The 12991-nt window shown below is 41.8% G+C and overlaps 1 protein-coding gene across 8 annotated transcripts in view; it reads right to left on the bottom strand.

Annotated features, from left to right (window-relative positions):
- Positions 1 to 1758: 1758 nt before the first annotated feature.
- Positions 1759 to 12991, bottom strand: part of LOC111954980 (DENN domain-containing protein 3) — a 42194-nt gene continuing 30961 nt past the window's right edge. For 7 of the 8 annotated variants that reach the window (XM_070436219.1, XM_023974974.1, XM_023974973.2 and 4 more), the window contains 6 exons: positions 9873 to 10015; positions 9299 to 9459; positions 8769 to 8908; positions 7301 to 7419; positions 3064 to 3201; positions 1759 to 2701 (listed from right to left, as the gene is read on the bottom strand). In XM_070436219.1, the coding sequence (XP_070292320.1) occupies positions 2501 to 2701; positions 3064 to 3201; positions 7301 to 7419; positions 8769 to 8908; positions 9299 to 9459; positions 9873 to 10015 (902 nt within the window). In that variant the 3' untranslated portion in view covers positions 1759 to 2500. Of the gene's footprint in view, positions 2702 to 3063; positions 3202 to 4775; positions 4918 to 7300; positions 7420 to 8768; positions 8909 to 9298; positions 9460 to 9872; positions 10016 to 12991 lie in introns of those variants that run through there. The other variant, XR_011474456.1, reaches the window with a different exon arrangement.

Raw genomic sequence — 12991 nt, 5'->3', positions numbered from 1 at the left:
TCAGGTTTACCGAAAAATGACAGAGACCCAGGTCAGGACAATGGTGCTCCCAAGGCCATCTTACATAATGGTTTGGTAAATTGGTAATGCAGTTTCTCTAGGTTAATTTTCATCTTCAATATTTCATGGCCTTTTACTGTAAATACAAATAAAGTCTGTGAAAAAACACCCCCACTACCAGCCATTATGAAGCAACACTATATGACCATCAACCAGACCTTACTCTGCATAGTAGCTAGGTCCCAAATGGCATCCTATTACCTATATAGTGCATTACTTTTGACAAGGGCCCAGATCTAAAGTAGTGCACTGTGTAGGGAACAGTGGAGGCTGCTGAGGGGAGGACGGCTCATAATAACGTCTGGAACGGAGCGAATGGAATGGCATCAAACGCATGGAAACCATGTGTTTGATGTTGTTGATAACTTACCACTTATTCCGCTCCAGCCATTACCAGCCCACACAATACTTCTTCTGGGAATTGATATCTGTCTGAGGGGAGGAGTCTTCCTGTTATATACTGTACGTGTGTATAAATGATGTCATGATGTGTGTTGGACTAATCTTATTGCTGTCACCCAGTCTGTGGGTTGGTGGCAGGTAGCGTACCCACAGTAGCTACCTGCACTGGGCCAGTAACCAAAAGGTTTCTGGTTTGAATCCCCGAGCTGACTAGGTWAAAAAAAAAAAATTGAATTGTGCCCTTGAGCAAGGCACTTAACCCTAATTGCGACTAAGTCGCTCTGGATATGAGTGTCTGCTAAATTACTTTATGTATAGATGCAACGGGGCCCCTGTGTAATGTAATCCTAGTATTATAGATTCAACCTCAAAGGGTCTTAGACGTCCCTGGATTCAATTACTACAACTCATAGCAAAGTTGTAGTTATGACCAAAAATCGATGGCATTTGAAACCCATTGGGTACATCCCAATTTGTGGAAAAAAACATTGTTTAAAAAAATCCCCAGTCTCTAATCTACAGCTGGATTTAAAATGTGGTCTGTGATTGTTTCTGTGTTGCATTGTATGAACACAGAGGAGAGGGATTTATATTTGTAGAGCTGGCAACAGTTAGAGAATAAAAATTGGAATACTCTGGCATTTGGATGATGACTTTGATGATTTTGCCATCTGCTGGTGTGATTAATGAGAGGATTCTCAGATGATGTAGATACGGGCTTGCCTGTAGCCACCGTAACGGGATTTAATACAAATCTGAATAAAGACTACTGCATGAAGGCAACCAAATTACTTCATCTGATTATATATGTGCCAAGTGGGTTAAAATGTTATAATCCTCAAGATTAAAAAAAAAATGGTAGTATAGCTGAATATTGTTGTTGTGCTGTGGGATGAATCAAAATACTTTTTGAAAAGGTACGGTAGGTTCAGGCGTTTTCAGAAGATGGGCAGGGACTCCGCTGTCCTGATGTTAGGGGGAAGCTTGTTCCACCAAATCGCTATATAGAGAAATTAAAGTATTTAGTTTGTCATTACAATGTCAATCTCATGACCTGTAGCCTACACAAACAGTTTACAGAAGAAAGTTCTGGGATGTGAATTAAAATGTAATAGAGGATGCTGTACTGTCCCCTGGTGGCAAAAGGCATATTACAAAACAATATACTGTACTATAAAGAATATACAAGAAACACTAATATTAATGGAAAATATTTCACTTTTTCATTTAAAATGTTAGAAGTAGCTTGTGTCATGTTATATGAAGACTGAGACAAATACATTGCGAGGACAAGTCTTCATTACTAAACATTTTAATAATACTCAAATGCATAGTTTGGGTTGAGTGTATTAAACATACAAAAACATATTTAGAAGAAAAAGCACATACATTAAATATGAAATACTTATTTGGATGTGAGTAACCTGTGAAGCATCCCAATATAAAAACATCGAAGGTTCCTCCTTTGATGTAAATAATACAATAAGCAGTGTACTGCTTAAAAAGGAAAATGACATCCAAAACTGGGTTTTGGTATTTGTTTCATTAGTCTATTGTTGATATAGTCCAAAAATGCATCACACTGGCAGTATTTCTGTATTTTTTAAGTTATATATCTTSAAAAATGTATTTCTGATATTCAAAACATGTTGGGATTATATCAACAATGGACTAATGAAACAAATACCTAAATAGTTTCCCTTTAACATAAACAATAAGATACATGTGTTTAAAACTAWAGGTTGGAAAGATTATTCCAGAAATAAAAATAAATCCTATGCAATCAGGTGAACTTTGGGTTGGTCATCCATCCACAGGCAGTCACAAATCACGACTAGAGTTTATTTCCCAACTGTTCATAATCACCTGGGTTATTTGGGCACACCTTAGCAAAACAATTTTCAATGGTTAACAAAAATGAGCGTTTCTTATTGAACAAGTTCCTGTTTCAGTCCGTTTTCTACCGTTTGGTGAATAATGAACACAATCCTGTTCTGACCCCCAGTTACCAGGTGGCAGTATTGAATTTCCACTCAAGTTACTCCACTTTCCAGATGGCTATCTTCCCGTCCTCACGGGCTGCCCCACTCAGCACATAGCGGTCCTCTGCAGAGCACAGTGCCTGGACACAGTCTGTGTGAGCTACCAGCTCCTTCTCCACCGTGTGTCGCTGGGCATCCACTACGTAGATCTTCCCCCTGGACTTCCCTGAACTCCACCCTCGGCCCCCAACCCAGATCTGACAGGACCGGTTAACAGATTAGGTTTCATCACCATAAAGGACATATCTCATTTCTGGTTTTAAGACATGCTGAATTGACAATTGACATGTCAGAGTGCATTGTGATAGGAATGATCTAGTCAGTATTTTAAAAAAGCTATAAAAAATAAAAATAAAGCGGGAAAGGAGTGGGAAAGGGAACCCATGGTGATTTGGGCCTGTTAATATTTTAAACTTTCACATAATACCTTAATACAGAACTAAGTAATGTAACTAATCCAGTGGAGTACCCAAGCAATGCCATTTTATAGAAACTACAGTAGAGTAGAATAGAAGCACACTCATTTTCCTCCTACAGTACAGTCTACAGACAATCTCACCTGGTTTTTGACCTTGATAAGGCAGGTGACGCCTGCACAGTCAGGCAGCTGGATCCTCTGGAAAGGCTTGGTGGGCTCCCTGAGGTGCCACACACACAGCTCCCCTACGTCTATACAGGCCGTCCACAGCTGCTCCCTCTGAAACACGTATGGTACACAACACGGCTCCAATCATCACTCCCATACCATGTCAAAGTAGCCCAGACCTCACTGATCGCAGAAGGCTGTATGTAAACTATGACATACTATGTACATACAGTGGGGTACGAAATGATTGACACCCTAGAAAAAAGACGAGCAATAATTACTGTATAAAAATAAATAAAATACTGAGATATATTGTATGCAACAAAAAAAGGAAATGATTGTATTTTATACTAATACAATTGCTCAGAGAAAGATATTGTTTAACAGGTAATACTTTTTTCTCCTCAAAAAAGGTAGGATTAAAAACTGACACCCCTAAAYACTTATAAATAATGTAGTCAAAAGTGTAGTATTTGGTCCCATATTCCAAGCATGCAATGACTTAATCAATCAACTCTACAAACTTGTTGGATGCATTTGTAGTTAATTTAGTTTGTTTGATTATTATGTGCCCAATAGAAATGAATGGTACATAATGCATAGTGTCATTTTGGAGTCACTTTTATTGTAAATAAGAATAGTTGATGTATCTAAAGACTTCTACATTAATGTAGAAGCTACCATGATTACAGATATGGTGACAAGTTACCATGTCTTGGGGGTATGATCTTTAATCCTCATCATTATTCCATTTGAGATAATAAAATAAGAAAAATATATATACACATTTCACTAGCCTCAGTTTGACACCGCTCAAAGCGGTGCGCCTGGCACCTTTTACCAGAGGTGTGGACTCGAGTCACAAAATTATGATTTTAGACTCAACAAAATCAAAAAAGACTTGCAACTCGACTTTGACACCAATAACTCGTAACTTAACTTGGATTTGAGCCTTTGACTCAAACTGACTTGATACCCTCCCCAAGCCCAAATATAAAAAATTATGCTATTAAAAAAAGTGTGCAGCGCATCAACTCTCATTGTGTACAAGGGGGGGGAGGGGGGGAGAGTGCAGGTTTTATCTCCCATCTTTTGGATCTGTATTTTTTTTTTTACAGACATTCAGGCCAGTGTTCAAATTGTAGGCCTACCTGAAGTTCAGTAGCAGTTGTTTTGATGTACCTTTTAATACATTATTGTAACTTTATGGCAGGATTGTTTTAGGTGTCTAGAGTATATCTAAAGAGAGCACTACAATATTTAGTTTTTGTTGTCATATTGACAAGCAGGTCATTTCATTTATTTCCATGGAAATATAAAGTTTATTTGGAAAACAATAAATATATTTTAAAAAGCATTCATGATTTGCGTAAATTTAATATAACTATTACTCTTGTTAAAAATTTTGAAATGGTATTCAATTTGGTGAAGAGCACATTATGACTTGTTTAGGACTCGAAACTCAAAGTTTAGAACTTGAGACTTGACTCGGACTTGCCTGTCTTYACTTGGGACTTGAGTGCTAAGGCTCGAGATTTACTTGCGACTTGTAAAACAATGACTTGGTCCCACCTCTGCCATTTACCATACCCACCCACTTAGGAGCCAGGCACAGACAATCAGAATGAGGTTTTCCCCCAAAAATGGTCTTTATTACAGACTGAAAAACTCCTCAGTTTCATCACCTGTCAGGGTGGCTGGTCTCAGACAATCCCGCAAGTGAAGAAACCAGATGTGGAGTTCCTGGGCTGGCGTTGTAACACGTGGTCTGCGGTTGTGAGGCCGGGTGGAGTACTGCCAAATTCTCTAAAACAACGTTTGAGGCGGCTTATGGTAGAGAAACAAACATTAAATTATCTGGCAACAGCTATGGTGGACAATCCTGCAGTCAGCATGCCAATTGCACACTCCCTCAACTTGAGACATCTGTGGCATTGTGTTGTGACAAAAATGCACATTTTAGAGTGGCATTTTATTGTCTCCAGCACAAGGTGCACCTGTGTAATGATCATGCTTTTTAATCAGCTTCTTGATATGCCACATCTGGCAGGTGGATGGATTATCTTGGCAAAGGAGAAATGCTCACTAACAAGGATGTAAACAAATTTGGGCACTAAATTTGAGAGAAATAAGCTTTATGTGCGTATGGAAKATTTCTGGGATATTTTATTTCAGCTCATCACACACACACGTGGGGTTGTTCAAAAAGGAGGAAAATGTTAGTGTTTTATATCGACTGAATTGCCTTTGACTATACACTGGGTATAGCAAATATTAGGTACACCTTCCTAATATTGAGTTGCACCCCCTTTTGCCCTCAGAACACTCTCAATTCGTCAGGGTATAGACTCTACAAGGTGTCGAAAGCATTCCACAGAGATGCTGGCCCATGTTGACTCCAACACTTCCTAAAGTTATATCAAGTTGGCTGGATGTCCTTTGGGTGGTAGACCATTCTTGATGCACAAGGGAAACTGTTGAGCATGAAAAACCCTGCAGCGTTGCAGTTCTTGACACAAACTGGTGTGCCTGGCACCTACTACTACCATACCCTGTTCATAGGCAATTAAATATTTTGTATTTCCCATTCACCCTCAATGGCACACAATCCATGTCTCAAATCATTCTTTAACCTGTCTCCTCCCCTTCATCTACACTGACTGAAGTGGATTTAACAAGTGACATCAATAAGGGATCAGAGCTTCACCTGGTCAGTCTACGTCATGGAAAGAGCAGGTGTTCTTAACATTTTATATACTCAGTATATGTGTATAGATAGATGGATAGAGATATATACACACAGTACATTCGGAGAGTATTCAGACACCTTGACTTTTTCCACATTTTGTTACAGCCTTCTAAAATTGATTACATAATTTTTRCCCCTCAATCTACAAACAATAATACTCCATAATGAAAAAGCGAAAACAGGTTTTTAGACATTTTTGAGCTCAGGTGCATCATGTTTCCATTGATCATCCTTGAGATGTTTCTACAACTTGGAGTCCACCATTGGTCAATTCAATTGATTAGACATTATTTGGAAAAGCTCACCTGTCTATATAAGAACCCACAGTTGACAGTGCATGTCAGAGAAAAAACCAAGCCATGAGGTCAAAGGAATTGTCTGTAGAGCTCCGAGACAGGATTGTGTCGAGGCGCAGATCTGGGGAAAGGTACCAAAACATTTCTGCAGCATTGAAGGTCCCCAAGAACACAGTGGCCTCCATCATTCTTAAATGGAAGAAGTTTGGAACCAAGACTCTTCCTAGAGCTGGCCGCCCAGCCAAACTGAGCAATCGGGGGAGAAGGGCCTTGTGCCCGGAAGGTGACCAAGAACCTGATGGTCACTCTGACAGAGCTCCAGAGTTACTCTGTGGAGATGAGAGAACTTTCCAGAAGGACAACCATCTCTGCAGCACTCCACCAATCAGGCCTTTATTGTAGTGTCCAGATGGAAGCCACTCCTCAGTAAAAGGCACATGACAGCCCGCTTGGAGTTTGCCAAAAGGCACCTAAAGGAGTCTCAGACCATGAGAAACAAGATTCTCTGGACTGATGAAACCAAGATTGAACTCCTTGGCCTGAATGCTAAACGTCACGTCTGGAGGAAACCTGGCACCATCCCTACGGTGAAGCATGGTGGTGGCAGCATCATGCTGTGGGGATGTTTTTCAGCGGCAGGGACTGGGATACTAGTCAGGTTCAAGGGAAAGATGAACAGAGCAAAGTACAGAGAGATCCTTGATGAAAATCTGCTCAGGACCTCAGACTGGGGTGAAGGTTCACCTTCCAACAGGACAACAACCCTAAGCACACAGCCAAGAAAATGCAGGAGTGGCTTCGGGACAAGTGTCTGAATGTCCTTGAGTGGCCCAGCAAGAGCCCGGACTTGAACCCGATCCGGAGGATCTGCAGAGAATGGGAAAAAACTCCCCAAATACAGGTGTGCCAAGCTTGTAGGGTCACACCCAAGAAGACTTGAGGTTGTAATCGCTGTCAAAGGCGCTTCAACAAAGTACTGAGTAAAGGGTCTGAATACTTCTGTAAATGTGATATCTCAGCTTTTCAAATTTCAAAAAATGTGTTTTTGCTTTGTCATTATGGGGTATTGTGTGAAGATTGATGGGGGGGAAAAAATGTGGGAAAAGGGGTCTGAATACTTTCCGAATGCACTGTATATCTATATATGACCACAGACACTACCCACCTCATGGTAGAGCAGGAGGCTGCTGAAGGCAGTTGGGGAGCCACAGAGCTGCTCAGGAAGGGAGATCTTGCGATGTAACATTCCGTTTTTCCACACCTCCATAATGCAGTCTCTGGCACCTGAATGATGTAGGAGGAATAACATGCCCAAATCACAAATAAAACAATCAATAAGAATCCATCTCATCTCTGATCCACCTCCAAGCAGACGACACCATTCTGTATACTTCTGGCCCTTCTTTGGACACTACGTTAACAAACCTCCAAATTAGATCAAATGCCATACAACTCCCTTCCGTGGCCTCCAACTGCTCTTAAATGCAAGTCAAACTAAATGCATGCTCTTCAACCGATCGCTGCCCACACCTTCCTGCCTGTCCAGCATCACTACTCTGGACGGTTCTGAATTAGAATATGTGGACAACTACAAATACCTAGGTGTCTGGTTAGAATGTAAACTCTCCTTCCAGACTCACATCAAACATCTCCAATCCAAAGTTAAATCTAGAATCGGCTTCCTATTTCGCAACAAAGCATCCTTCACTCATGCTGCCAAACATACCCTCGTATAACTGACCATCCTACCGATACTTGACTTTGGCGATGTCATTTACAAAATAGCCTCCAACACTCTACTCAGCAAATTGGATGCAGTCTTCTATCACAGTGCCATCCGTTTTGTCACCAAAGCCCCATATACTACCCACCACAGCGACCTGTATGTTCTCGTTGGCTGGCCCTCGCTTCATATTCGTCACCAAACCCACTGGCTCCAGGTCATCTATACGTCTCTGCTAGGTAAAGCCCCGTCTTATCTGAGCTCACTGGTCACCATAGCAGCACCCACCCGTAGCACGCACTCCAGCAGGTATATTTCAATGGTCTCCCCCAAAGCCAATTCCTCCTTTGGCCACCTTTCCTTCCAGTTCTCTGCTGCCAATGACTGGAACGAATTGCAAAAATCACTGAAGCTGGAGACCCATATCTCCCTCACTAACTTTAAGCACCAGCTGTCAGAGCAGCTCACAGATCACTACACCAGTAAATAGCCCATCCAACTACCTCATCCCCATACTGTTATTTTTTTGCTCCTTTGCACCCCAGTATCTCTACTTGCACATTCATCTTCTGCACATCTATCACTCCAGTGTTTAATTGCTAAATTATAATTATTTCGCCACTATGGCCTATTTATTGCCATCTCACCTCATTTGCAACCACTGTACATATACTTTTTCTATTATGATATTGACTGTATGTTTGTTTATGCCATGTGTAACTCTGTTGTTGTTTGTGTTGCACTGCTTTGCTTTATCTTGGCCAGGTCGCAGTTGTAAATGAGAACTTGTTCTCAACTAGCCTACCTGGATAAATAAATGTGAAATAAAAATAAATAAATATATACAGTAGTATAGTACAGCCAGAAGTCATTTTAAGTACCTTATTTTTATGCTTGTATGTGTACTTACAGCACCATAGGGTTCCATTGCAGAGCTGAACGGACTGGAGACGGTCGCAGGAGACCCGGAACTGTTTCCTGACCTTTAACGTGGACACGTCCCACACTATCACTGCACCCTCCGCACTGCAGGAGTATGCCACCTTGGGGCTGCAACAGGGAATACATGTTCGTGTTTAGTGTGGCACACAGTAGCGAAATGTTTTTAAAAACTGGAAAGAGCATTTCATATTGGACACGTTCAGATCTTCAGTCCATTGTCCTCCTTTTGGTGCCTAATGAACACGACCCAGGCATAAAGAAAGGATGTTATACTTAAAACAATTTTACTTCGAGCTGGGACTGCTCATTGATGCCGTTATCATGCGGTCCTAAAAAGACAGCTCTCTCTATGGATATGATGCCAGTAGTAACTGTATGTTTAACTTCACTAGATTACATTTCATTTTACAAGGACAGTGCTCATTAATCAACATTACTGTAAATTTAAGTTTAACCCAGCCGGATAGATTTCAACTGCATGTCATCGTCACCCCTCACCTGTATTTCTCGCCGCGTTCCCCTAGGGACAGCCCTGTGACCTCACTGCGGTGGTCTGTCAGCTGCTTGTTACAGGACATGCTGCGGGTGCTGATTATGTAAATGACTGAATCCTGGGAGCCAATCCACACTTGCTGCCGGTCCACTCCCAGCATGCAGTTCTGGACAAAACAACAAAACATAGAATCTCAGGACCATGTTACCAGACAGGCTGGCATGCCCATTTCAAACCAGGCGGTCTGCCCATTTCAAACCAGGTGGCCTGCCTATTTCAAACCATGGCACCAAGACAATTCAGAAATAAACACCATTTTAAAACCATCCCATTTCAAAAACATAGAAGCAGGTCCAAGCAGGTAATTTCAGTCATAACATACTGTACCCACCAGGGGTCAGCAGAATCCCTCAAGTTATATTCTTCTACACAAACACTAAATATAGCCAAATGGGACCAAGCAGAAGACGACTAAATGTGGTAAGTGAATTACTACTGCTTTTTGATAATTCTATAAATTGTCCTCCTCCCTTCAATTTGCCTACTCCTTTAAAATAGTGGTCCCATCCCCATCCTTACCACTCGTGAAGTTCCCACTTGGACTTGGTTCTGCTGCATGGACCAGCTGGTTGCATCAAACACCACCACCTTCCCGTCACTCAAGGCACACCACAGTTTGGGGTTCCCATCACCCTCAGAGTCAGACGACACGCCCAGCTGGCCTGAGAATGTGAACAAAAATATTGCTGAATGCAGGAACCCCTGAATCTGCATTTTCTATGCATCTATTTCTATATTCCTACAAGCATGGCATAATATTTCTCACATGCTGAAAAAGTCTATATACTGTAGGTCTGATTCAAATACAGTAAGTAGCTCATGGCTTGACTAGTAGAAATGGTAACTATAGTGCATTTGGAAAGTATTCAGGCCCCTTGACTTTTCCCACAATGTTACTTTACAGCCTTATTCTAAAATTGATTAAATAGTTTTRCCCCCCTCAACATACATGCAATAGCCCATAATTACAAGGCAAAAACAGTTTTTAGAAAACGTTGCAAAAAAAATTAATCTCATTTACATAACTATTCAGACCTCTTACTCAGTACTTTGGTTTAAGCCCCTTTGGCAGCAATTACAGCCTTGAGTATTTACCTGTATTTGGGGAGTTTCTCCCAATCTTCTCTGCAGATCCTCTCAAGCTCTGTRAGGTTGGATGGGGAGCGTCGTCTCTCCAGAGATGTTCGATTGGGTTCAAGTCCGAGCTCTGGCTGGGCCACTCAAGGACATTGAGACTTGTCCCAAAGCCACTCCTGCGTTGTCTTGGCCGTGTGCTTAGGGTCGTTGTCCTGTTGGAAGGTGAACTTTCACTCCAGTGAAGGTCCTGAGCGCTCTGGAGCAGGTTTTCATCAAGGATCTCCCTGTACTTTGCTCCGTTCATCTCTCCCTCGATCCTGACTAGTCTCCCAGTCCCTACCGCTGAAAAACATCCCCACAGCATGATGCTGCCACCACCATGCTTCACCATAGGGATGTTGCCAGTTTTCCTCCAGATATGACGCTTGGCATTCAGGACAAAGAATTACATTTTGGTTTCATCAGACCAGAGAATCTTGTTTCACATGGTCTGAGAGTCTTTAGGTGCCTTTGGGCAAACCAAGCGGGCTGTCATGTTCATTTTACTGAGGAGTGGCTTCCGTCTGGACACTCTACCATAAATGCCTAATTGGTGGAGTGCCACAGAGATGGTTGTCCTTCTGGAAGGTTCTCCCATCTCCACAGAGAAACTCTGGAGCTCTGTCAGAGTGACCATCGGGTTCTTCTCCACCGATTGCGCAGTTTGGCCAGGGCTGCCAGCTCTAGGAAGAGCTTCTTCCATTTATGAATGATGGAGGCCAATGTGTTCTTGAGGACCTTCAATGCTGKAGAAATGTTTTGGTACACTTCCCCAGATCTGTGCCTCGACACAATCCTGTCTCAGAGCTCTAAGGACAATMCCTTCGACCTCATGGCTTGGTTTTTTCTCTGACATGCACTGTCAACTGTGGGACTTTATATAGACAGGCGTGTGCCTTTCCAAATCTAGTCCAATCAATTGAATTTACCACAGGTGGACTCCAATGAAGTTGTAGAAATATGTCAAGGATGATCAGTGGAAACAGGATGCACCTGAGCTCAATTTCGAGTCTCTTAGCAAAGGGTCTGAATACTTAAATAAGGTATGTTTTTTTATTTTTTGCAGAAATTTCTAAAAACTTGTTTTCGCTTTGTCATTATGGGCTATTGTGTGTAGATCGAGATACATTTTTTATTAAATAAATTTTAGAATACGGCTGTAACCTAACAAAATGTGGGAAAAGTCAAGGCGTCTGAATACTTTCCGAATGCACTGTATACAGTTAAGTTAAAAATAATCCCTGATGAAGGCTGAGGCTGAAATGCATTGAATATTCTTTCTTTATAATAAATACGTATATTCTAATACATCTAGTGTCTTATGCGCAAAGGTGAATATCTCTCACACACACATACAGAAGAAGTGTAAACATTTAGTTACACAATGGCACACATATGGAACTTTTCAGACATCAATCCATATTATGGAATACAACCTAAATCTGTCCACCTTCAGCCTAGCTGTTCCATTTCCTCTTACGGCCTAACATTTATTWTTCAAATCATAATAGGAAAAAGAAAAGAACTTGTGTCACTTTCTTGGGGAGGAGTGAAGAACAGAACAGAAAGGAGGGAGGGGGGAATCTGGACTCTGTCCAAGGGTACATAAGTAACCTACATTTAGTCCCTGAGAGCGGTGCTCTGTGCTGACGCAGCACTATTACCAATGCCTAGAGCGGTGCTTCTCAAACCTCTCCACCTAGACCCACAGACGTTTCACAAGTTTGTTGTAGCCCTGAACTAGCTCCCCTGATTTACCTATTCAAGGGTTTGATGATTAGTTGACAAGTTGAATCAGGTGTGCTAGCTCTGGAATTGTTCAAAGACATGGAACGGCTTGGGGGTCTCCGAGAAGAGGTTTGAGAACCACAGGCCTAGAGGGTCATGTCCAGGCCCCGTACCATGGCCACTACCATGCCCTCTTCTAATTGGTTACAGATGGACCAATCAGGGGGAAGGCTCAGACAAACACACCACTGTCTGTGAGAGGACCAGGGGAAGGAGTAGGGAGAAGGGACACTGTGTTAAACAAAGAAGCTGCTGTTGGTTCCCTGATGTCACTAGGTTAAGACACAGGCTCCTTTACACAGAATGCTAGGACTGAGGAGCCTTGCAGACTAGAGCATGTTTCTTATGACGTGTCTTGTTAACAAACTATAGTTTTGGCAAGTTGGTTAGGACATCTACTTTGTGCAAGACAAGTCATTTTTCCAACAATTGTTTATAGACAGATTATTTCACTGTATCACTTTTCCAGTGGGTCAGAAGTTTACATACACTAAGTTGACTGTGCCTTTAAACAGCTTGGAAAATTGTCATGGCTTTAGAAGCTTCTGATAGGCTAATTGACATCATTTGAGTCAATTGGAGGTGTACCTGTGGATGTATTTCAAGGCCTACCTTCAAACTCGGTGCCTCTTTGCTTGACATCATGGGGAAATCAAAAGAAATCAGCCAAGACCTRAGAAAAATAATTGTAGACCTCCACAAGTCTGGTTCATCCTTGGGAGCAATTTTCAAAC

The sequence above is a fragment of the Salvelinus sp. IW2-2015 genome, linkage group LG30, assembly GCF_002910315.2.
Source record: "Salvelinus sp. IW2-2015 linkage group LG30, ASM291031v2, whole genome shotgun sequence".
NCBI lineage: Eukaryota > Metazoa > Chordata > Actinopteri > Salmoniformes > Salmonidae > Salvelinus > Salvelinus sp. IW2-2015.
Note: the sequence above shows the minus strand (reverse complement) of the source record. Positions and strands in the feature narration are given on the sequence as shown.